This window comes from Gopherus evgoodei, chromosome 1 (assembly GCF_007399415.2).
Source record: "Gopherus evgoodei ecotype Sinaloan lineage chromosome 1, rGopEvg1_v1.p, whole genome shotgun sequence".
Classification (NCBI taxonomy): domain Eukaryota; kingdom Metazoa; phylum Chordata; order Testudines; family Testudinidae; genus Gopherus; species Gopherus evgoodei.
Window position 1 is genome coordinate 168,511,824 of NC_044322.1, and position 25,628 is coordinate 168,537,451.

The 25,628-nt window shown below is 45.1% G+C and overlaps 1 protein-coding gene across 1 annotated transcript; it reads right to left on the minus strand.

The window, feature by feature from the left end:
• Window positions 1–1,008: 1,008 nt before the first annotated feature.
• SOD1 (superoxide dismutase 1) lies at window positions 1,009–14,437 on the minus strand. Its single transcript, XM_030548450.1, is given in 8 exon segments — window positions 1,009–1,315; window positions 3,259–3,376; window positions 5,806–5,843; window positions 5,845–5,877; window positions 6,609–6,707; window positions 9,296–9,339; window positions 9,342–9,477; window positions 14,351–14,437. Coding segments are annotated over 8 exon segments (666 nt in total). The 3' UTR covers window positions 1,009–1,204.
• Between the last annotated feature and the right edge of the window lie 11,191 nt (window positions 14,438–25,628).

Consider the following 25,628-nt stretch of genomic DNA (forward strand, 5'->3'; position numbering starts at 1 on the left):
TACCTGGAGAAAAAATCCTTACATGACCTTCATATGGATGGTGCCTAAGTGCATGGTCAGTTCACCAACATGACCTGGGCTAAGCCAGCTGGGTTGGTAATAGGTGAACTATCTTCCCAAGCCATTCCAGCTGGTCAGCTTAATTAGTTCAAGATGTATGATAGTTTTAGTACATTTGCCAAGATTATCTTATGGATAATTATCTAAAAGACAATACTGCACTTTGATAAGCAGGTAAGGCTTCCAGCCTAGATGCTTGCTCTTGTTCTCACTACCACCTCTGTAACTGATGTAGGGAAATAAAGACCTTCACTATGTGATGATAGTATTAGGTTTGTTTTACTTCCTCCCATCCCAAAATGCAGTATAGCTATAGCTTGTAGGAGAAGCTATTTTCTGCTGAAATTACCCATTTCAGTGTTTGATACTTAAGTCAATTCCTTCAAGCGATTGTGTTGTCCTCTACATCAGAGGCAGGGTTAAGTTTTACCCTTACGCAGTCAGAACTGAGCATGTTGTATGGCAGTTTTAATCATTTAGTACTGCAGAAAGTGAAGTCAAAATACTGTGTATGTGAAAGGTGTGCCTAGCATTTGGTTCAACAATACCTCCTTTCATAACACAGGCAGCAGTTCTATAAGAAGAGTTAGAATAGTACAAGAGTTTTGTTTTTAGATATTTCACTGGGATTTAGTGTTCTGGTCTTCCAGATTGCACTAGAGAAGGGGATCCATATGGGGAACCCTGTTTACAAGATCAGTGGTGCTAGGGGTTGAATGAATGACTTCCAGTGCAGCTGTTATACAGCAGGGTATATCCCTTCATTATAGAAGGTTTTACTGTTAGTATTACAGTGCTCATTCATAGGCTTTAAGTAATTTCTGCACCAGTTAAGGGTTTAGGAACTGGAAGCCACTGCATACATGCATGGTGATATTGATCCTATCCATCTTCAGAAGTGGATGTTTTAATCCTACAGAGATGACTCTAGAACACATTAACACTGTATATATTTCCATCAACATTTTAATTGCAGTATACATGGTACAAAATCACAAATCTTTACACTATTTTAGCCAATACATAGATTGAAAGTAGCAGTACAATTAAAGCTTTTGCCAGAACAAGGCCAAAATATTGATGTTTTCAGTGAAATGAAAATGCCTATATAGCCTACTTCTCATTTCCTTTAAGTAATCAATATTTAGATCTTAGCTATTCCAATAACACCACAAGCCAGACGACCACCAGCATTGCCAGTTTTTAAACTCTCGTCATTTGCTCCTTTACCCAAGTCATCTTCTCTCTCGTGGACCTAAAGAAAAAAGTACTGTTAATATATTGCCATTTAATGGATTAAAATTAACATTTCAACCTTTAGCCATGCAACTTTAGTGGTAATGTGTCCCTCTGAATTCTACTTCATATTACCAAGACAAGCTAAGTTTGTCATCTAGTTTAATATATTACAGTGAGAGGAAAGATACTTCTACTTCCCTCATACTGCTGGAAACAGTGTCTTACAAGTTACACTTCTAGATAAGAGTTGAGTGAGTGAGGTTCAAATAATTCTGTGCTGTATATTAAAGTACACCTGACTGCTCATAAGTACTCAGCATGAGTGTCAATATTTCCTTACATCTAGATTGGCCACAAGAGTAACCTCCAGTTCTTATTTGGAAGCTGAAGTTAAAATCCAAACTTAGAAAAAAAAATTAGCCTTAATATCTTGGCACCATTACCCAAAGGGGAGTATTAAGCTACTTAATATTTAAATTCATCCCTGCAATAGGGACCCAAGCCAACAGAAGATTTCAATAGCCAGTAGCAGGTTAAAGCATTCATAGCTAGTGCCTATGCTGTAAACCTAATGGATGGCACAAGTAATTTCTCTGCTTGGTCAAACACTGATGCAGGCCAATACAACAGTGGTGATTTTACAGTGCATTCACAATCCAGTGATGCAGCTGCTTCACACCAGTTTATCTTGCATAGTATACCTCCTGAATGAGAACTTTGCATTAAGTTATAGTAGTCTACAATAGAGATCCAGAGAGTGACTGAACTAAAGTGTTAGCAGCCAACTTAATTAATGCTGTAACAGGTTAGCAGCTTCACTATTAAGTCACTCTTTAGACCCTGGTTGCTAGAGTGCCTCTTGTCAAATCCTTCACTGAAGGAGATTACACCTGTACTCAAACCAGTTACCTGAAAGCCACACCTTAAATACTAGAGGAAGCAATACAGAGACATCCACAGTGTCCTCTAGCCAACTTGTTTTAGTATCTCACCTACTGAATGATACTTGGCAGGAGAGAGTTGGAAAGAAGCAAACATTGTTAAGTGAAGAAGGAAGTGAGCTTCAGAATCTAGCCTGCCAGAAGCCAGCCAGGAAGACACCACTTGCAGAAATCAAGTAGTTGGAGTAGTCTGTGTGACAAGTGACACATGACACCAATTCATCATGAAATCCTATAGGTGACATCAGAACTCATCAGGGAAGGACTACACATGTAGCTCAAGAGCTCCAACATGTTCAGCATCTTCCCAACTTCTTCCTTTAAGGTGGATCAAGATTTTCTAGTCTTTTTAAGTGCAAGTAGGTTTTAACCTTCCACCTTGAAACTGCTCTCTTCTCCCCTCACACAAGCCTTCATTATGCAACTCATACCTCAAGTTTGCCATGTCTCATTTTAAATGGGGCTTCAAGTTTTGAAGCTATAGTTCACGCAAGAGAACTACCACACGTTTTAAAGTAAAAAATGCAGGTCAGCTTAAGTTTGGTGCTGAAAAGTCATCCTTCAGCATGACTTGTACACACAGCTACGGCTGCTTGTTATTAGCAGGTGCTTTCACACAATTCTGTAAAACTTCAGGTAACTTCATTAAACAAAAATACAATAACCTGCAGTCATGACACTGTCCCTGTTTTTAGGGGAACACAGATTCTTGCTGGTAAAGGCAGAATTGTTGCAGTAGTAGTGTAGAGAAAACAGATTCTGAAACCGCAGAAAGTAGTTTGAATTGAAGAATTAGTTTAAGATATCCAGAAATGCTAGTGTTGACATTTACCTCATCTTTAGACACCTAATTTAGATAATAGTGCTGTTCAGTTAATACTACAGGGTCCATTTACAAATGGTCACTGGTTCAGCTTTTTCAGTCAAAGAATTGTAGCTTCTGTAATACATGTGCACTATACCAGATTTCAGTCTCACAACAAGACTTCAGTACAGATACTAGTCAGCTGATACGTACCACCATGGTGCGTCCAATAACAGAAAGCGGTCCCGTAAGAGAAATTAAAGCATCTTTAATTGACACTTCTGCCACACCTTCTTTATTAGCAATCACATTGCCAAGATCTCCAACATGCCTAGAATGCACAGAAATAGAAGTTGTTTGAGTCGAGACATTAAGTCTGAATCATTCACTAGTAGAAAAGATATTAGTTTTTCCCATGTAGTGACTGACATTGTGTTAGATTTCTGGTTTCTTGTTTAATACAAGAGTTGAGTTGTCATTTGTACCAGGTTTTTGAACCGAAGTAGTGAGTAAAGCATGCCACCTAACCCCATCTTCTCCCCAACTTAAAGTCCTCATTATTTAAAAGAATCAGCTATTTAAGGATAAGGGAAGTCTGCCAACACAATGGCAAGGAAACTGTTCAGTTTGACTTTAGTCCCAGGCAGAGCTCTGGAGACCACAAAGCATAGCTAGTGTTCTGAACACGCAGATGTTGAAATGAACATGTCTTAAAGAAGACAGATGGCAGTCCAGCCTACAAAAATCTTTGCAAAATGCATCAAAATTCACCAGCTGGTAAAGTTGATCTGTCCACACTTACCATATAGTATTTTCAACTTATCAAAAAGTTATTCATCTCAAGTAGGCAGATCTCTAAACTGGCTTACTCCGACACTAGAAATGTCAGACTGACAAGGGCACAAGTAGACACTTAAAGCTCTTGATGCAGGACCACAATACTTGTGGTCAACAGCTATTTGACTCAAAGCAAGCTGCCAGCTGAGAGGAAAAACATAGGTACCATGATCTGGAATATTAAAAAAGTGATTTTCTATTCTTATGAGAAGTGACCTTATCTGGCATTTACAGGGCTTTGGCCTACTGTGGAATGTTCTCCCTAACATGTATTTCCCATTATCTGATTCTCAATAATTAGGACACGCATCCATAAGCAGCAGGAGGGAGGGAGAGAAGAGGAACAGGTTACATTTGTTTTTGTTCTTTAACATCCAGAATTTTCCAGAAGAATTATGATTTGCAGAGAAACGATGCGGAATACCTTTGTGTATGATTTAAGTTAGTAATGTACATAAATTCACCATGTCCAAATATCAATTTGAGATTGTTAGTGTTTGGCTGTATTTTGCTTGTACTAGCATCATTGCCTGTACTATTTCTTTTCTGACATCTGTATTTTATAAATTGCAAAATAAACTATAGGCAAGACACTAAGACTCTGTGCTTGCTCTAGTTACCCCAGGAATTGAAAATCCAGAAGTCCATCTTGAGATGTAATTTGGAGACAGATGAATCATTATTCTGACTAGTAATCAGAATACCAGACTAGACTAACAGCAGCCAATACCAGAAGCTTTTTAAAGAGAGAGACTGCTTTGGTCAATAGTTTACCCCAACCCACTCCCCTCCATACTTTTTGCTGAATCCTTTAGAGTTCTAGAGGAGGCATAGTAATTTTAAAGGAAAATTGCTATGCTAGTTCTCCCTCTCCACCCCCCACCATCCAGAAGGTTTTTAAATGGTCCTTAACTTGATAACAAAGGAATTTTTAAAAAGTGAAGGCTCAGAAGACTAGTTTTCCAGACTCTTATTTTGGAACCTTTTCCAAAAGATGCTTACAAAACTGACTGCATAAGCAATAAAAGTCTATGCAGGACCACTACAGCGAACACCTAAATGCTGAAGTTACACACCCATTTCTGCTAGAACTATGGCAGAAATTTTAAAGGGTGGTAAACAAGCTCTGCTCTAATGCAGAAGTGGAATCAAATGACAGGATAGAACTTGGCTAGTCTGACAATTACAGCCATGTTTATGGTGTGGCTGACTTTGCTAGAAGTTGACTTGGGACACTCCTAGAAGTTGTTTTAAACATTTGGAATCAGTAACCACATTACTATAAACCCTAAATGAAGTATTTGCTCAATATGATTAACAGCACAAAAAGTCCACAAATTTGGTTCCATTATATACAATAAAGATTAAATTAGATGCTTACACCTGCTACAGTGCTGTAGTCTACTCACATTTGTGAATGTGAACACTAGCCTAACTCCTTCACTTTTTTGGCTTCACTCACCACCATTATAAACAGATCTAGATGCAATTCAGTTCTCACCTCCATAGTGCCAGTTCTGATTACAGAGTGGTCAAGTACCAGATGCTCTGTCATTTGTCAATTACTCACAAGGGCATTATACAGGACAACACAATTGGGCCTCTGGAATTTCTAAGGAACAAAATCTGGCTCAACTTGGTAGCATTAGGTACACAGAGCTATCAAGCCTCCGCACTAATCCTTAACTCCTGTTTTATAGAAGCTGGGAGATACTCCCTGCCCCAGTACAGGCACTGTGGGGATGTGGAGCCAGATATTGCAATTTCGAATCTCCAGTGCCTGAAGACTGAGGAAGGCCAATGGCATTGGGTGAACTTTACACTCGTTTCAGAGGGACTGTGGTGATGGAGCAACTGTGTTAAAACCAGCTTATGTCTAGTAGAGATCCATAGAATGCAAGAAGTTAAATACTGATGCTCCACCTCTCTTTATCCTGTGGTCCACCGTGGTTTTTTGCCATTAGGATTGAAGGTGAGCACCTCACTGGTACAATCCTGTAACAAGTTACAGCCTTCATTACAAAATTACTGCAGAAATGAGTAAGCTTTCTGACGCATAAATATACCTATTTCCCCAGCAAGATGCCTTATACACATTTAATACAACTCACTAAACCATTTCCTGTAATAATGTGACACTTCCACTCAAAGATGGTGGAATGACTATTGCCTGACACCCACTAGAGTTTATTCCAAGAGATGCTTCTTTGAGAACTTCCAGAGTGATTAACCATGGTATCTCAAGAGGACTGTCAGACAAGCTTCCTCAGATTGACCTACATAGATATGGAAGGTTAAATCTCCAGTGAGTCAATCCCTGCTTGAGCTGAAAATGATACTTTGAAAGTCTATCCACCCAATAGTGGGTGCAGACCAGTTAAACATTGTCCAAATTTGAGCTAGCACATTCCATTCCATTGCCTATTTATTTTCAGATTTAAAGTTACTGTGTTAGAATACTGGTAGCTCAGAATCCAGTGGTCATTTACCATCCAGTTTCTTGAAGTGAGATACTGCTAGTTGCTGATATCAGTGACAGACCATTTTATATTTATTTCCTGTCAGTACAGAAACTGAATTTACACAGGAGTTTGATTCCAGTACAAGTATCACTACAGTAGATTTATAGGACTGGAAGACAAAATATTAAGGACAATCACATCAAGTGCCATAAACTTAAGTGTCAGAATGCAGTTTAGCTATAGCAAGAGAGCCCAGACAAGAACCCTACCATTTGTGTTGTCTCCAAATTCATGGACATGGAAGCCATGTTTTCCTTCAGTCAAACCTGTAATCCTTCCTGAGAGTGTTACTGGTCCATTATCCTTCAAATGGAAAAAAAGTTATTTCTCTGTTAATCTATAACAATTAGTTGGACTTTTAGAGTTTTAAGGCAGCAGATAAAGCTGTAACTGAGGCTTGCTAATCAATGGAGAGAATACACCTTGCAGTTCCATAGCTTGTACAGCACTTTGTAGTTGTTCACAACTACTGCATCAGATCACAACTGACATGAAATATAGTCAGTCCATCCAGCAATACAGGTGCTGAGACTTATTGATTCAAGCCTCAAATGAAGATACAAAGCAGTCTTTTGACCTGACCACTTACATAACGTAGGATAATTGGTTCTATGTTATAATCCCACAGCACAATTGCTGTCAAGAAAGTTATCTTGTTGGCATCCATATTTTAAGACCCTTGCCAAGAGCTATTTTCCTTTCAAGGGAGTGTATACACTTTATTTTCATGCTTTAAGGTGTTCTTTTAAACTCTGCAGTATAATAGTGATTTTCCTTTATATATGTTTAGCCTGGAAGTAATCGTCATTAGCTTCATTTTGGAAATTTATGTAAAGGATATTGTAACCTGTGGATCATCTTTTCTGTTTTTTAGCCCTCTTAGATAGAGAGTTTAGTAATTTCTATCTGCAGGAAAATTTAGGCTCCTGCAGGGCTACTTTTGATCATTATGATTGAAGACCAGAGTTTAAACAGTATGCTGTCCAAGAAAAGCAGTATTCAGTACCATGGAAAACCTAACTGCTTTAAACCTGCACAACACTTTCAAAAAGATGAGCCTGGGAGTTTAAAATCATTACTTTGTTCAGTCCATGATTTTTAGTGTCTAGCAGACACCAGATAAGCACCCCCACCCCCTTTTGTCCTATGACTGCACAGGCATTAACAGGCCACTCTACCTTGAATGGTCCTTTACAATATGAGTTCACGATTTATGCTAATCAATCCATTCCACCTTGCATTTTGCTGTCACTCTTCCCAGACCTGCAGAAGAGCTGTGTGGCTCAAAAACTGTCTCTTACCAACTGCTGTTGGGCCAATGAAAGCTATTACTCCACCCACCTTGTCTCTTTAGTTTAATATATCAGTTATGAAACTACATTTTCCATGCACTATTTTACATGGCCCTGTTTACCAGGAATCATGTTATTCACATTACTATTTGAGTAACACTTATGGATACATGCCCTCTTCAAGTATGGAGCACTAGCATACAAGAGTCTTGCCAAGTACTGGTTGTGTGGAGGGGTGGGCAAGATGATCTCAGAGCAACACTGGCTCGGTGAAGTGGCATGGCTACTCTTTCCCCTCATTTATATCAGTGCCAAATGAAATCAATGGCATTGTGCCTGCACAGATACAGTAGAGGGGGGTGTCAGTGCCCAACTGCAGAGAACACGCAAAGCAAAGCTGTTCCCAGTTTTCCATACTATTGCATAGTTCAGCTCACAAGGCACTTCACAGCCAGAGTGACTCTACAGCTGTCTCTACACTCTCACTTTCAGCACTAAACCTACAGGCATGCAAGGGTGTGAAGACACTCCCCTGTCCCAAGCAACACATTTCAGTGCTGAAAAGCACCAGTATAGACAGCTCCTGGTTATAAAGCTACCACCTCTCATTTCGGTGTGGGTTTTTTTGGATAAAGTTTATCTGCACTGCCCATATCACAGTGCAGCCATGCTGTAATGTGGGCAGTGTAGACATAGGCTAAATGGTCTACAGCTGGTATAACTAGTTAAGAAAACAGCCTTTCAGCAGGTTTAGTAACTTAAAACTAAAGTTCAACTGTTGATTTGTCACAAATATGGACACAGCCAAACTGAAGTGATTCAGTCAGGCCTACCAATGTTGTCCCCTGTGCAGCGGTAGGTTTGCAAAGTCTTCCAGAGTGCACAGAGCCTACAGCAACTTAGATTTATGCAAGTGCTACTGAGAACACGGGCAGAACTTGTATCTAGTTAGCAGAGCCAGCGCAGACACACTGAACTTGCACTTCAGCCAGCTCAGTCACAAAGGGTTCAATTCTCCAGTGCGGCTCTGTCCCCACTGATCTCAAGTGGCGGAGACTGGCTCTTGAAAGCCATTTCGAGCAGTAACAACGGTTCGCTATGTAGGTGGATGTTCAGCAACCTGACTCAAAGAGCTTCCTTTCCCTACGCCACAGGCAGCAGCAAAGCTTATCAGAGGCGGTTTTCAGAACCAGCTCCCCGAGCCCTTAGAGGAGCGCGCCGAGCTCGTACTTTGGCACGACCCTTCCGCGGCGCCGCTGGCAGCCAGCCGCAGGGGAGCCGACGCGCGTCGCCTGACCACGCACTTCTCTTTGCAGCTGCGTAGCCGCCGCTGTGGCGGGTGCCTGCGGGCGCGGTTACACAGGCGAGGCGAGGCAGCGGCTGGCTGCGGGCCAGCGCCCCCGGACAGCAGCGTCACCCACCACTGTTCTGCCTCCCGGCGCATCCAGGCGCCCGAGCAGCCTCTTCCCCAGGCGGTTCAACCCGCAGCTCAGCCACGGCCCCCGCGCAGCCAGAGGTGACTCCCCGCAGCCTCCCCCCGAGCACTACACCAGCCCGCCCCAGGCCGCGGACAGCCCCCCTCCTCCCTCGGGGGCCGACCTGCTGCTCGAAGTTGATGACGCCCGTCACGGCGCTCTCTCCTTCAGCACGCACACGGCCTCACCGTCACATGATACCGCCGAGCGCCAATCACTTTGAGATGCGGTGCGACCGTCTCCAACGCCCCTCTCTCCCCCCGCCGCCGTGCTTCTTATAGCAGCGCCCCGCCGCCGCGTAGCCAATCACAACGCTCGCCTGCGCGGCTCTGCCGCCTCTGGAGAGGCTCAACCAATCAGACGACAGAATCCGCCGCCCGAACCCACCAATCGGGAGAGGGAGCACTGCAGCCCTCCTCATTCTTAATCGCTCTGCGCCCGCCTGTCCGATGCAGGGATTCCGGGGACCGGGCAGAAGGAGCGGAAGAGGCCAGTGCGGAGGCCAGGGCGTAACGCGGCATGTATCTCTGTGTAGTCCGGCCTCAATCTGCGCCCAGGGAGATCACTGACTAGAGTTTCGGTTACGTCAGCGTGTGTCCTTCTGCGCTTTGGGAGGACGGCAGTTCTTTTTCTTGACCTACGTTTGGCTGGGTGCAAGGCTGTGATCCTACAAAGTTACAAAGGGCTGGAAGCAGAGCAGAGCTTTCTGAAGAGTCTGCAACGAGAATGTCAGAGCCTCAGGGCATGTTACATAAAAAAGGTTACAAGCTTGATTACAGGGTCTTTTATAAAAATATTCTCTCATCACTACACTTGCATTCTTCCACCTCCTCAGCCTGTGGAGATGGCCTAAATTGTAATTATCCCATTTAGATTAGGATAAAACAAGAACTCTGTTTACTGATGCTGTCACAATTTGAAGGGCTAGGCAAGCTAGGCCTATTTATCCCTAGTTTGAGATGGATTTTATTATTGTTCTTAGCTGGGTGCATCTCATCCTGCTTCTAGTCAGACCGAGGATCTAGCTGGGCACATCTCATCCGGTTTCTAGGCTCATCTACTTGCTAATAACCCAGCTGACACATATCTCCAACTCTCATGGAACCTTTTGGTCCCATCATTCCATCTCAGCCAGATAGTCAAAGCAAACCCTTCTTCATATCAGTTTCACCATGAATACTCATGAGATGTAAAATCATACTCATTGCTATTTTGAAAATCAATTACTCCTTAAAATGGTCAAAGAGAAATGGGACAGAGGAGGACGTGATCCAGCCAACTTGGGAGGGAGCAGATGAGCTTAAGTTTTGAAAAAAAGAAAGGCATTGTATTGGATGAGGGGTAGCAAGTCAGGCCTGAACATGACAGAGGATAGGAAGACAGGGTCTGATCCTACAGTCCCATGTCAGCAAGCATTAAGGGTGATAATGTGCACTCAATCTCATAGGAGACGTTGAAGAGCATAGAAAGTAGTCTCGTGACATCCAGCGGTCTCAACCTGTCTCTTTTTGAGGCCCCCCAACATGATATAAAAATTCCCTGGTCCACCTGTGCTACAGCAACTGTTTTTCTCCATATCCAGTAGATTAAAAGCAGGGCTGGCGTTAGGGAGTAGCAAGCAGGGCAATGGCATGGGGCCCACGCCACAGGTAGCCCTGCAAAGCTGAATTGCTCAGGCTTTAGCTTTAACCCTAAGCGGTGGGGCTTAGGCTTTGGTTTTCTGCCCTGGGTCCCAGCGAGTCTAACACTGGCCTCGCTTTTCTGGTTTATTTTAGCAGACCCTCTGAAACCTGCTCATGGCCCCACAGGAGGCCCCGGACACCTAGTTGTGACCTGATTTACACCAATGCAACCATAAGTATACAATACACTGAGGCCAGGATTTTACCCATAGAATTCAATGGCATACTGCCACTGACTAGAAGGGGGTGAGTATTTCATACTACCATTTTTTCCAAATATTTCTTGCCAGAAAGGTAATAGATACTGTTACCACTCTAATACTGAATTAATAGTGTTTTATAATGAGCATACAGTCAAAGAACCATTATATTTAGCAAACACAAACCATTGGAACTTGCCAATCATTTTGGAGCTTGTTCAGTTGCTTGTCAAGTGCTTCTCTTACAGACTATGGCCTTACCTTGCAGAACTCAGACACCTCATGGGCTTTTAATGTGACATTGGGTTACTGATTTAACAAGAGGTTCTTTATCTCACACCCTGTTACACCTAGATAAATACATGTGAACAAGAACAAATTAAAAAACACAGCGTTTAAAACAGTCTGATTAAAAATGCCTTCCTCGCTCAAGCGCTCAGCTTTCAGTCCTTTGTGTTTGTAATGTCACAATGTCATGCTGTCATAAAATCTTCCAGGGTAGACAAGACCTGAATTTCTACTGTTAAAAACAAGCTGAACCCCTCGTTTCTGCTTAATTTTACAAACATTTTCTACATCATGAGCCTAGAAGCATGTTTGTTTTTCTCTTTGAAGGCCACCTTTAAATGACTCTGTGACAGAGTGGGATATATCTATATCTCATTACGATTTTCATTTGCATTATGACTTGAACACATTTAAGTTTGCCTGAGGACAGCCTTGTATGCACTCCAGACAGCTTCCCTGCTCATGAAAGGCATTTACCAACTCACTGATAAGCCATCAATACCACAACTAAGGCCAGTTACTCTGATTGTTTCCCAACTGCTGGACCAGCCAGCCCCATGGAATCATGTTATTACTAAACAGGGGCCCACAGGTGAGGCAAACGTGACAAAGGAGAAATGGGTGCTTCCTAGCTCTGCTGAAGCACATAGACCAGAGACAGAGGCTGTACATAAGAGCAGGGTTAGCTCTATGCAAAGGAGCTAACCATTGCCACATGTAAGAGAAATATGCAGGAGACAGGCCAGTCCTTGCTTACAAACAGCCCCCCAACCTGAAGCAAATACTCACCAGCAATTACATACCACACAACAGAAATGCTAACCCAGGAACCAATACCTGCAACAAACCATGTTGCCAACTCTGTCTGCATATCTGTTCCAGGGACACCATCATAGGACCTAACCACATCAGCCACACCATCAGGGGCTCATTCACCTGCACATCTACCAATGTGATATATGCCATCATATGCCAGCAATGCCCCTCTGCCATGTACATTGGCCAAACCGGGCAGTCTCTACGCAAAAGAATAAATGGACACAATCAGACATCAAGAATTGTAACATTTAAAAACCAGTAGGAGAGCACTTCAATCTCCCTGGACACTCAATAACAGACTTAAAAGTGGCCATTCTTCAGCAAAAAAAACTTCAAAAACAGACTTAAATGAGAAACTGCAGAACTGGAATTAATTTGCAAACTTGACACCATCAAATTAGGCCTGAGTAAAGACTGGGAGTGGCTGGGTCACTACAAAAATAATTTCCCCTCTGGTGATACTCGCACTTTCTTGTCAACTGTTGGGAATGGGCCACATCCACCATGATTGAATTGGCCTTGTTAGCACTGACCCCATCCTTGGTAAGGCAACTCCCATCTTTTCATGTGCTGTATATTTATACAATTATGCCTGCCTGCTGTATTTTCCACTTCATGCATCTGACGAATTGGGTTATAGCCCACGAAAGCTTATGCTCAAATATATTTGTTAGTCTCTAAGGTGCCACAAGGACTCCTCGTTGTTTATGCAGGAGAGAGCGGGCAGAACAGACTCTGGCCAACCTGAAATGATGGCAAGATTGAGATCAGACCAGGCAAAGTCTATCTCAGCCTCAGGATTGTTGTTGTTTTCAAAGATTTGTAAGACCATGTCTACACTACCAAGTTTTGTCAACAAAAGTGATGTCAACATCCAAAAGTTGACATAATAAAAATAGGAATCTCATGTTCACTCTCGTGCCCTCTGTCGGCAGAGGACGTCCACAGTGGGGGCACTATCATCAACAGTGTGAGCAATGTATTGTGGGTAACTATCTCAGAGTCTAGCTCAACACTTCTGTCGCTAGGTGTTGTGAGAAGGCAGAGCACATCATGGCGCATCCTGGGACTGGGCTTAATGTCCCATGATGCATTGATTTTTGTCTCAGCACTCCATAGTCTTCCAGCTTTCTTTTGCAGCATTTTGCAATGGCCGGTCTTTGCTGTTGTTACCTCAAGGGGAATAAGGCAACGCTTCAAAGGAAAACTTTAGAAATGGTAGGGGAGAAATAGGAAAGGAAAGCCCCTTTTCTCAGAAGATGCAAACTTGACTCCCTCTTGTATCTATCACCAATGAATTTAGCCTCCCTGAAGGAGTCAAGGTGATTTGGCACAAACAAAGGTAAGTGTATTCAGGGTAAAGGTACAGATAACTGGAATAGGGGAAAATGCAAACTTATTTAATACAATGAAACACTGACTGGCTTTGAGAGCTTAAAGCTCAAGCCCATAAACCCTCCCTTGGAAACTGGAAAACAATAAATGATGCCCCAACACAACACAGAAACCTCTTCCTATTGTTCAGGTGCAGTGAATACCACATACAGGTGTGATCCCCAGGACCTTCCACTCTCCGGATGATTTAGAGCCTTTGAGGAGGAACACTGGGGAGGCCAGAGAACTGTTGGATTTTGTTGCTGGCAAGGATGTCCTCTGGGATGATGGGCACCAGGAATGAAGGATGGCAGGAATGGTGATGACAGGCCTCCTTTTCCTCAATCTCACTGTAGGGCCTATAGTGTTCTTCACTCTTCATCTCTAGAGCACTGTGAAGACTCGACCGTGTATGTACTGTCGCTGGGGTGGACAGCCCTGTGCAAGCACTGAACAAGTCCTTATATCACTTTTGTGCAAGCACTGAACAAGTCCTTATATCACCTTTGTGGCGGGAAAAGTTCTGAGGAGATGGAATGCTGAGGGCTGGTTTTGGTGGGAAAAACTGGTTTTGACTGGTTTGAGCCTGTGTCTTAATGTAACAAGTCCACTCTTAGAGATGGAGTCCATGGGTCAATAGCTCATATATTCCATATTGGATCTTATTTTAAAGCCAGTGATTTACTTAACATTACTTCATAAACACCTTATTAAACAACTAATTGAACATATTAAACAGTTTATACTTCTTACACTTAACACTGTGCACCCCGGCATCTTGTGAGAAGGGATGTATGCTGCACTGCTCTTCTATACTCTGTTAACTGTCATGAAGACATCGCGAAGGACAGTGCAGTTTATTGTGAAGTTCCTAGCTGAAGAAGACTCGCAGGTGCCCGACATTCTGCGTGATACGGATAGGAGCAACTTTAGATTGCTTTTGACATTCACAGAACAGCTGCATAGGATAGACGAGGGGTTGGCAATCTATGGCACACGTGCCAAAGATGGCATGCAAGACGATTTTTAATGGCACGCTGCTGCCTGCCGGAGTCCCGAGGACATGCAGGCAGTGAGGGGCAGAGCCCGCGCCCCCACAAGAGAGGAGTCACCTCAGCGGCCTGCCCGTGGGCTCCCGTGTCCCCTCACCCAGCGAGGAGCCCTGCCCAGGGATGCAGAGGGGCCCGCTCAGCTGGGCAGCCTTGGTATAGCTGGCCATGGCAGATCGGCGGCGCGCTGGGGGAGTGGGTTCACTGCTGGACCTGGTCCCGACTCCCGGCGGCAGGAAGCAGAAGCGGGGGCGGTGGAGGTGCGAGAGGCCGGCGGCAGCAGCAGTGTCAGCTCCTGAGCAACCCAGGAGGAGGCGTCCAACTGTGGCCATGGATCGATACCTGCTGTTCGTGAGCTGGGAGGAGCGGAGAGCCCCGTGGCCCGGCAGCGCACATAGCAGGTGCGGGCAAGCAAGAATCGGTGGTGGCCAAAGAGCTCTGGGCAAGGAGCTTGCATACCGTGGGGTCATGCGCCGCCCAGAGCAGCTCCTCCAGACACAGCCAGAGGGGTCTCTCTTGCCAGGGGTACTAGTTGCTCTCATGCGATGTGCCGTGGGGCCTCTAGTGGGTGAGCCGGCTGGAGGCAGCAGCAGTGGGGGAGCCCTCTGCCCTGACCCCCCTCACACACACCCAGCCCTCTGCCCTGAGCCCCTCAGCCCTGCACACACTCCCCAGGCCCAAGCCCTGAGCCCTGTACCCGCCTCATACACACCCAGCCTCTGCTTGACTCCTTCACCCCCCCACCATGACCCTAGCCCTGACTCTGGCACCCCCCCACATCCCCAGACCACCACACCCATGCACCCCCCCAAATCCCCGCCCTGAGCACCAAATGGGAACTCCTGCACCACCATCACTCACATTCCCACCTGCACCCCTCGCACCAAATGGGAGCTGCCCAGGTAAGTGCCCCCCACACCCAAACCTCCTGCCCCGACTCTGAACCCCCTCCCTCCTTCTAGCTCCTGGCCAGACCCTTCATCCCCAGCCCTGTGCTCAGTGCACTCCCATCCTCATCTCATTGCAGAGAGAGGAAGAGAATGGGCCAGAACCAGGGAGAAGATAGGTACCTACTGTATGTGGGCAGGGCTGGACCCCAGACTGGCAGCGAGCTGAGCGGGTCTGGCAGCCAGGATCCCGGCTGGCAGGAGCCGGCGGATGGAACCCCTGAGTGGCAGCGGGCTGAGCAGCTCAGCCCGCTGCTGGTCTGGGGTCCCTGCTGCTGGCCCCACACAGCCCGCTGCCAGTCTGGGGTTCTGGTTGCCAGACCCTTGCCAGCTGGGGTCCCGGCCGCAGGCCTGCTCAGCCCGCTGCCAGCCTAGGTGAACAGAACCCCAGACCAGCAGTAGGCTGAGAGGGCTGGCGGCGTAAGATCAACATTTTAATTTAATTTTAAATTAAGCTTCTTAAACATTTTTAAAATCTTGTTTATTTTACAATACAACAATAATTTAGTTATAGAATACATAGACTTATAGACAGAGACCTTCTAAAAAAAACATTACTATGTATTACCGGCACATGAAACCTTAAATTAAAGTGAATAAATGAAGACTCGGCACAACTACTTCTGAAAAATTGCTGACCCCTGGATAGACCATCACTTTTGGGCTTGGGAAACAAGCACTGAATGGTGGGATCATGTCATCTTGCAGGTGCGGGATGACAAGCAGTGGCTAAAGAACTTTCGGATGCGGAAAGCCACTTTCCTGGAACTGTGTGTGGAGCTCACCCCACCACTTTAGCGCAAGGACACCAAAATGAAAGCTGCCTTATCAGTAGAAAAGCATGTGGCAATAGCTATGTGGAAGCTAGCGACTCCAGACTGCTACAGTTTGGTAGTGAATCAGTTTGGAGTAGGGAAGTCGACCGATGGGGCTGTGTTAATGCAAGTGTGCAGGGCAATAAATCGCATCCTACTACGAAGGACCATGACTCTGGGAAATGTGAGTGAAATAGCAGACCGTTTTGCAGAAATGGGTTTCCCTAACTGTGGATGGGCAATAGATGGCATGCATATTCCAATTATGGCACTAGATGGAACACCTTGCAGTTGAGTACATCAATAGGAAGAGGTACTTCTCCATGGTGGTGCAGGCACTTGTGGATCACCGTGAGCGTTAACTGACATCAACGCTGGGTGGTCCAGGAAGGTGCACGTCGCATGCATCTTCAGGAACACCGGCCTGCACAGAAAGCTACAATTGGGGACTTTCTTTCCAAACCAGAAGGTTACAGTGGAGAATGTTGAAATGCCCATAGCGATCCTGGGAGAACCAGCGTACTCCTGGCAGCCGTGGCTCACGAAACCTTACACGGGACACTTGCACAGCAGTAAGAAGCGTTCAACAAGAGGCTGAGTAGGTGCCAGATGACAGTTAAACGTGGCTTAGCAGATTAAAGGCTCACTGGCGATGTCTTTATGGCAGGTTAGACCTTAATGAAGATAATGTTCCCATGGTCAGAGCTGCGTGCTGTACGTTGCATAATTTCTGTGAAGCTAAAGGTGAAAGGTTTGCTTGGGGGTGGAGTGCTGAGGCAGACCACTTGGCTGCTGATTTTGAGCAGCCAGATACCTGGGCTATCAGAGGAGCCCAGAGGGGAGCAATTTGAATCAGGAAGGCTTTGAGGCAACACTTTGAAAATGAGAACCAGTAATGCATATCTCTGTGATTGGTGCTGCAATGTTACATTAAATGTAGTTTTCCTAGGAAGCAATGGTGACATTTGGGGCCTTATATTCCAGTAAGCAAATGATTAAAATGCCTGTGCGTGTATTGATAGTGCCTGCAATCTCAATTTGTAGAAAACAAATAAAGTTGAGTTACCATTTGAAACTTTGCTTTTATTGCATAAAAACAGCACACACACACACACACTCTTGGTGGAAAAGGAGGAACCAGGGAAGGGTAGACTTTCACAGCTGTGTTTAGGTCCAGTTATCATTGTGAAAGTTGTCCAAGAGTGTGGAGTAAACGGGAAAACAAGAAGTTCTGGAAAGTGAAAAGGAATGTACAGGCAGAGTTGGGAGGTGGGCATAGAAAAGTGTTCGGAATGTGCTGCAGTCTGCAGCATTATCAAGGACTTCAGCATCTGTAGTTGCCCCTCCATTACTTTAATCATCCGTTCAGTTGTGTCCTTAACAAACTCCTGATTCTGTTTTTGTCCTGCCATTTGGCTTCTCAGCACTTCTTGCGTTCTCTTTTCTCTGCATTGGAGCACTGCAGTACCTCCTGGAATATGTTTCTTTGCTGTGTCTTGGGTGCTTTCTTATCTGGCGGAGACACTCAGCTGGAGTGCATGGGGTGTTCCTGAAGGCCACATCTAGTGAAGCACAGGGGACAATGCACAGAAGCGGGATTGTTAAAGTCACACACAGCATTGAAACATTTCAGTTAAATACACCTTTTGCAACCTTACAATCACTTTCTCACTGACTTTTGCCAGGCACATATCTCTGTGAATACCCAAAGCATGGTGAGTGTTGGCGGGGGTGGTGGGTGCTCCCCATGAGGAAAAAAGTACACACTCTTTGCAAGGGTCATGGTGCATCATACTAGGAAAACATTCTAAAATTCTCCCACACTTTTCCACAGGCAGGGGTCATTCTAGCAGACATCTCACCACTAAGGGTAAGCAGGGAAACAAGGGTACATCTACTCCATGCTTGTAGCTTCTGCCCTGCTCCTTACGCTACTTGCCTATATGCTGTTTTGGTCCCTGCACAAGTGATTGCCAAATGCTGCAGGAAAGTTTCCTACAATGGGGGAAGAAACAAAGCTGCTCTGCCACAGAAACTTCAGCAGAGGATTACTGAGTACCTGCAGGAAATTTTCATGGAGATCTCTCTGGAGGATTCCGTGAGATCTCAGCATGCATAACACTCTGTTCTGCTGTACCGATTAGCTACACAGGGAAATGTGCCACTCACAGAAACACAGCCAATCTTTCATATTTCTGCACCCTGAACCCACCTCTGCACTAAACAAACCACAACCACTTACCACGCGTCTCCTCTCCTGCTTCTTGCTCACCGGAGAGCAACTGCTGAGAATGGCTAGACCTCTCTGAAGTTGAGAACAGTTCCTGGCTGCCTGCCCCACTGGGAGCTGCACATCGTTGTCCAACTCCACCTCTTCATCAATAAGTTCATCCCTAGGTTAGGTCCTCTTTCTGCCGCCTCCAGGCTCACCGAAGTATCCACAGGGCACCTGGCGGTGGAGGTGGGGTTGCCACCGAGGATAGCCCTCCAGCTCCGTATAGAACCAGTAGGTCTTAAGTGAAGCACCGGAGCAATGGTTGCCTCCCTCGCCTTATGGTACGCCTGCCTCTGCTCCTTTATCTTTGCCCTGCATTGCAGCATGTCCTGATCACAGCCCTTTTTGCACAAGTATCGAGAAATCTGATCATAGGTATCAAAATTCCTATGGCTCAAGTGCAGCTGTAACTGTGCCGCCTCCTCTCCCCGTATACTGATCAGATCCAACTGCTTAGTAGTGGTTCAAGCAGGAGAGCGTTTCATGCGATAACTCGCCATGGTCACCTGGGAAGATGTAACGAAACCTCCATGCTGAGCCAACAGGAAATGGAATTAAAAAAATTCCTGGGGCTTCTAAAGGGGAGGAGCGGATGGTTATTTAACTGGCTGCAGGGCAGTAGAGTTCAAACTGCTGACCAGAGCAGTCATGATGGGCATTGTGGGATACCTCCTGGAGACCAATTAATGTGATGAAATCAAGCATGGTGTCTTATGTATGCTAGCACTTTGCTGAGAAAAATTTAAAGGAAAAAGACATATGTCTCTCATTGGGATGGTTGCATTTATCACCAAAAATGGACATTTTTTGTCAGCAAAAGGCAGTCTTTGTCAACAAAACTTGGTAGTGTAGACAAGGCCTAACTCTCAAGTGCTTAAAAGTAAAGTAATTGTGGTTAAAAAAGTTCCTCTGCTCAAACCCAGGGTTGTGAGCTCAATCCTTGAGGGGTCACTTAGGTATCTGGGGCAAAATCAGTACTTGGTCCTGCTAGTGAAGGCAGGGGGCTGGACTCAATGACCTTTTAGGGGGAAGGATAGCTCAGTGGTTTGAGCATTAGCCTGCTAAAGCCAGGGTTGTGAGTTCAATCCTTGAGAGGGCCATTTGGGGATTTAGTTAGGGCTTGGTCCTGCTTGAGCAGGAGTTTGGATTAGATGATCTCCTGAGGTCCCTTCTAACCCTGATATTCTATTATTCTAAACTGTGCTCCTGGCTTTCCTGCTACGCTGTCCCAGAAGGAGTTAAACTAGAAACAAGAGCACCACGGCCTACATGGAGCTCTGGGGGATTGTTTGTAAGGCTATTTCTACACTAGCACTTTTGTCAGTAAACTTTTGTTGATCAGGGTATAAAAAACACCTCCCTGGCCCCTTAGGGGAGGTTAGCCCCCGACTCTGCCCCTTCCGCCCACCTCTCTCCCACTGCCATGGCCACAAGTCCCCCATTGGCCAGAGGAGTCCCAGGCCAGCCATAGCCCTGAGCCTCCCTCTGCCTAGAGTTGCCCCGATGCCCCCTCCCCTGCCATACCTACCTGGAGCTACCATGGGTCAGCCGCAGCCATGCCGTACCTCCCCTCCCCAGACCCCAAACTGCTGCAGGGAAAAAGCCTCTCATTCTTGCCAAACGAAGCTTTTGATATACCCATGCATGTTCCAGGGCTGCTGAGGAGGTGGTATGTGCTACTCAGCTTCCTGGGTCCATCAGTAATCTCCCTGAAATCCAGAAAGATTACTGATGCATGGAGCATAATAAAGTAAAAATTCCCCCCAAAACCCTGCAACTGGGAGTCCAGCAGCAGCACTCGAGGAGGCACAGTCTCTCCTGGCCTATTATACCTGCCGCATAAGCTCCTTAGTATTCCCCGTGTCTCTTTATCAAACTTGTGACTTATAGCCTGTTTCAATACCATCTCCCTTAATGCCCTCTCCTGCATAAAACTGCTGCCTTCTTTCAACCTCTTTTATACTCCTCCTTAAAAATCACTTTTTTTCCTTACCCTTCCACTGATGACCACTTTGCCAGTGCTGTCTCTTACAACTTCATCTTTTTTCTAATTTACATTTCAAGTCCCTCAGGACAAGGGCTTTGTCATCCTAGATGTATGCAAATTGTCATTCACACCTATTTTGCTATATAAATTTTAAACAATAATTACTTTATAGTGTGTGGCAAATGGGCTAGTGTGTCTGACTCTTCTCTTTGATAATGTTGTCAGTTTGTCTCGTGTGTTGGAGGATGAACAAGGGTAGATTTTGATAAGTCAGGTAATTACAGAAAAAATTATGTAACTCTGTTTGACAAGATCATAGGCAGATTTGGAGTCAGGCCTACAAATTATGTAAACATATAACAAAACTCTCAAGATATTCCTTCTTATGCAGGAATACATTGAAAATAAATACTCCTTGTATATTGCTTGTGGGGGAGTGGTTTAAAATAGTTTGTCTGCAAAGTTAGTAACTTGTTATTATGGTAAATATCTGTGGCTTCAGTGCCCTTATGTAGCTAATCAGAGGTTAGATATGCAGGGCTCTAGAATGTTATATCATTCAATTTCTTCTAGTTCTGATTACAATGTCTCAGGTTGCAATAGGCTTGATGTGCATAAAGCATGTATAGTTTTGAAAATAAATTATTGTTACTCCTTTTGACCTGAGCAGTTAGCAAATATTTGGAGTCTTGTGAGTTGTTCCTGTGAGGATAGTGTTTTCCTCAAAGTGCCAAAGCCTCTTTTCAGCTAGCACTATACCCAAAAGCGCTCTCTCAGCTTTTCCTCAGGGTCACACTACAAGTGCTTCTCTGACATCCTTTCTTCCTTCTTTTTGAGTTTCCATGGTCTTCCTGCTACTTGCATGTGGTCTAGTCCTTGGGCAGGGTTTTCCAGTGTTTCACCTATCACCGAACAAAGGAGCATTTAATTTTTCCTTCATTTAGCCACAGGCTAGCCTCCCCCAGTCAGCGGTTCATCTGCCGCCCATGATTTGCGAGCATAGTTGCAGACAGCTGCCTTCCAGAAAAACTTCCCACAGTGTAACAGCACACAAGAATGCCACCAGTCACATCCATGTTAAAATATCTCAACTCTCTCCAGCAAAATAACTAACATTAACTCAATTTTTAAGCCCTAGACCATATCTCTGCCTTGAGCTAATATTTTGTTAAATCTATCTAGGTGTTTATGCCACATTCATTACTGAGGTGACTAAGTGCTTTATTATACCATAGTATCAAACCTATTCTAACAGATTTAGTCTGTTATTCCCCTTCACTTGGTTATGGCCATAGGCTAAAGGCCAGATTCTGTTATGAGAGGAGTTGTTCTGGATTTATTCCAGCATAACTGAGCTCAGAATCTAGCTAAGTGCCTAAACAGGTCTGATTATGCAACACAGGCAAGTATGACAGGATATACAATTTCACTAATCTGTAGGAATAACAGAACAATTCACTTTCAATATTCAGTTACTTATTTAATATTGTAGTGGGGCTTACTCACTCTTGGAGCGCCCCTTTGCATCAGCAGCAACATCTCATGCCACCTTTGGCACCAGCACCCCCTGCCGCAGCCTGCCTCTGGCCCCAGGTCTTCTGAGTCTCAGTCCTCCCGCCACGTCATCTAAGTTCAGACCCCTTCCTGGATATCATAAACCAGTCACAACAAAAGTTCCAAATGAAACTGAATAGTTGTTCTTCTCCCCTCTTGGACTACTGAAGTCTTTTCTTTTTTACTGACAGACCCTATCTGATGGACTTCCCTTGTAGAAGCCTTTGCTGCCCCTGTCGTCTATGCCTACGTACCCTAATGTTGGGCTTCTCTCAGCCAGAGAGACCTGTCTCCTCTGCCATCTCTCCCTCAGCTGAGCTCCTTCAATCTATTTATTATGGCTTAGCTCTGCCCCCTCTGACTAAGAGCAAATTAGCTACTCACCTGCTCAGAGGCAAAGCATAAATAATGGGGTGCATTGGCTAGCCCTGTAGGTGTTGGGGGTTAAGCTCTATCTCCCCCCCTCCCCCCCAAGGTAGTATCCATTAGGGTACTTTCTCCTCTTCACAGTACAAGGCCCTGTAGTTGCTCCAGCTCTTCCTCTAAGTCATGTACTTGGGTAAACAAACACTTTTTGTCCTCTTGCACATCTTCATAACATTCCTTCCAGTATTCTCTATTTTGGACTTGCATTTGTAGGGCCCCGACTGCAACAGTTAATCTTTTTCAAAGTTCCTGAATCTCTCCATGCATGGTCTGGCTTCCCTCAGTTGCCCTTGGGGTGATGAGTCAGGGTTCATGGTCGAGGCAGCTTCTCCCATATCCTCATTCAGGAAGTTCGTTCTCCACGAACTCAATCAGCTTTCTTTTCTTCAGGGGCCTGTTCTTGGCTTCTAGAGGCTGGGGTTCCCTTGTCACATGTTTCTCTGGCTTGCAGTCTAGCTAGCACCTGCTCAAGCTGCTGCCAACAATTATTTTCATACGCCAAATCTAGTCTTGTCTGAATCAGTTCTTGCGCCTGTTTTGTGGCCTCTTCTGTTATTTTCTGTCATGAGAATTTCACCTCCTTCAGCTCTTGGTTTATCATGTGTAACTGTGTCTCCTGGGCCTGTAGTCAACTTGGCGTCTCTTGTTCGACTCTCTTGACTAACTTCCCTGAGTCTGCTGAGTCCATTCACCTCAGCCCTGCGTCTGGACTGCCTGGCCCAATAGCCCATGTCTGAGTAAGGGTCACCTTATGGTTAACTTGTTCTCTCTCTCATAATATGGCTGGGAAATTAGGCCAGTCTCTGCCTACAGTTATGGGCCAGGGGTGGTCTTTTACTGTACCAACCTTCAGCTTGTTTCTCTGACCTTGCATTTCTGTCTCTACCTCCGCTGTTGGTACCCATGTCTCTCTGTGCACTCACGAGATATGCACCTGCTGATCTATTTTCACAGTGGAGAGACTACTCCCTTGAATTAGTGTGCACCCACACCCAATCGGTTCTCTCATTTTGTGTCCAGCTACATTAGCAGTTATTGGTAGGCTGGAGTGCACCCCCTACCAAGGGAGCATCTCAAGCTGCAGACTGGGCTGTGTAGTAACAATCCAAATAGCCACACTTCATGCGTGGGCAGTCCTTTCTTATATGACCTGGTTGACCACAGCAGAAACACACCACCACGTTTTCCTGACTAGTTCCCTGGAGCCTGTCTCAGGTATCTAGTGACGACTGAGGGACCACTCCCTCTTCTCGTTTCTTAGGTACTTGATAGCCCAAGAACTTCTTTCCCTCTATGTCCCCCTTGCCATCCCAGGGTCGGGGTTCTCGGTCACCTTGCTTCCCTCAGAATAAAATAGCCCCTTGAACTAACTCTTCATTTGGGTGGTTCAGTATTATCAGTAGAAGTCAGTTGAAATCTCTAGATAGAGCTGTGGGCTCCAGCAGGCAAAACCTTTAGGAATTGTTCTAATATTACAAGGTCCACCACCTTTGTCTAATGAGTTCATGAGGGGCTGTAACCGCTGCATGGCCGGGTGCTGTAAACACTGTGCTGCCACTCTGGGGTGTGTGCGTGCGTGCGTGCATATGTACGTGCGCGCGCGCACACACACACACACACACACACACACACACACACAGAGGAAAGGCTCCATCCTAAGCTGATGTTGGTATGCTTCCAAGGTCAATTCCGGCCTATCCAGAATGGTTTCTTTCACAATTCTGTGCCTGCTCATCAGAAAAAGCTCAGTAGCCTGCCTGAGGTTCACCTAAGAGAAATGGGACCACTTGAGCTGCCTTGGAGGATTTGCCCCACCCTGCTGCTGTTGCTACCTTCCAAAAAGTGTTCAAGAATGCCTCTGGCTCATCACCTGGACTCAATTTTGCCAGACCGGGTACTGGTCTGGCAGAATTGTCTTCTCCTGAAACTACCTGGGGCTCTGGAGTCCACTTTTCTAGGCATTGCTGGAAACATTCTTGCTGAGCCTGTTGAGGCTCTTGCTATAGTTACTGCCCTTGTAATAGATGCAACAAAAGAGCATATGTGTTTGCTCCTGTAGGACTGCCAGTGTGCAGACTATATTGTCTATATTCCCTAGACAGAAAGGAAAAAAAGGGTCTTAATCTGTTTGTCTGCTTCTCACCTTTAAGGTAGTTGGTATCATCCTCTAAGGTGGGATCCCCACAACCCCAATATGTGGCAAGGCTCTCTCATCCCCTTGCTTTGGTGTGGGACGTTGCCACTATCTTCGTTTACAGCACCACCTGCAGCCACCTGTTTCTGACCCCAAGTCTTCTGTGTCTTAGCTCTCTGGATAAGTCTCCAAAGTTCAGACCCCTTCCGGGGCATCATAAACAACTCCAAACAAATGTTCAAATTAACCTGAATAGTTCTTCTGCCCTCTTGATTTATTGAAGTCTTGTCTTCTTTACTGACAGACCTATCTCAGGGCTTCCCTTGCAGGAGCCTAAGCTGCCCCATTGTCTCTGTCTCTGTCTCTAACCCCTGGTTTCTCTTAGCCAGAAAGACTGATCTCACCTGCCATCTCTCCCTGTACTGAGTTCCTTCAGTCTACTTATTATGGCTTAGCTCCACCCTCTCTGACTAGAAGCCAATTAGCTACTCACCTCCCTAGGTGCAAAGAATAACTAACTGGGTGCATTCCCTAGCCTTGCAGGTGATGGTAGTTAAGCCCCATCACAAATATCAAAAGACCCTTTCTGGAAGATGATAAGAAAAATCAATGGTGCTAATCGTATTTCAGGAAGTAAGAGACAAGGTCGTTGCCATACTATTTACGGTATTTTCTATCAGTGTTTGTTTTTCATGCATTACTCAAGAAACACAAAAGTGTTGTCTTACATAAGTACTCTTTTATAGGAATCTTATGCAAGATGCTGAGAACAAAAGAAATGTTCTTTCTTCCTTCCTATACATTTCTTATTCACTTTGTTAACTCTTGCTAATACAAAGCAGCCTTTATAAAAATAACCAAAGAACAGGCAGAGTAATTAGCAGCAACTTCATTACTGAACATATCT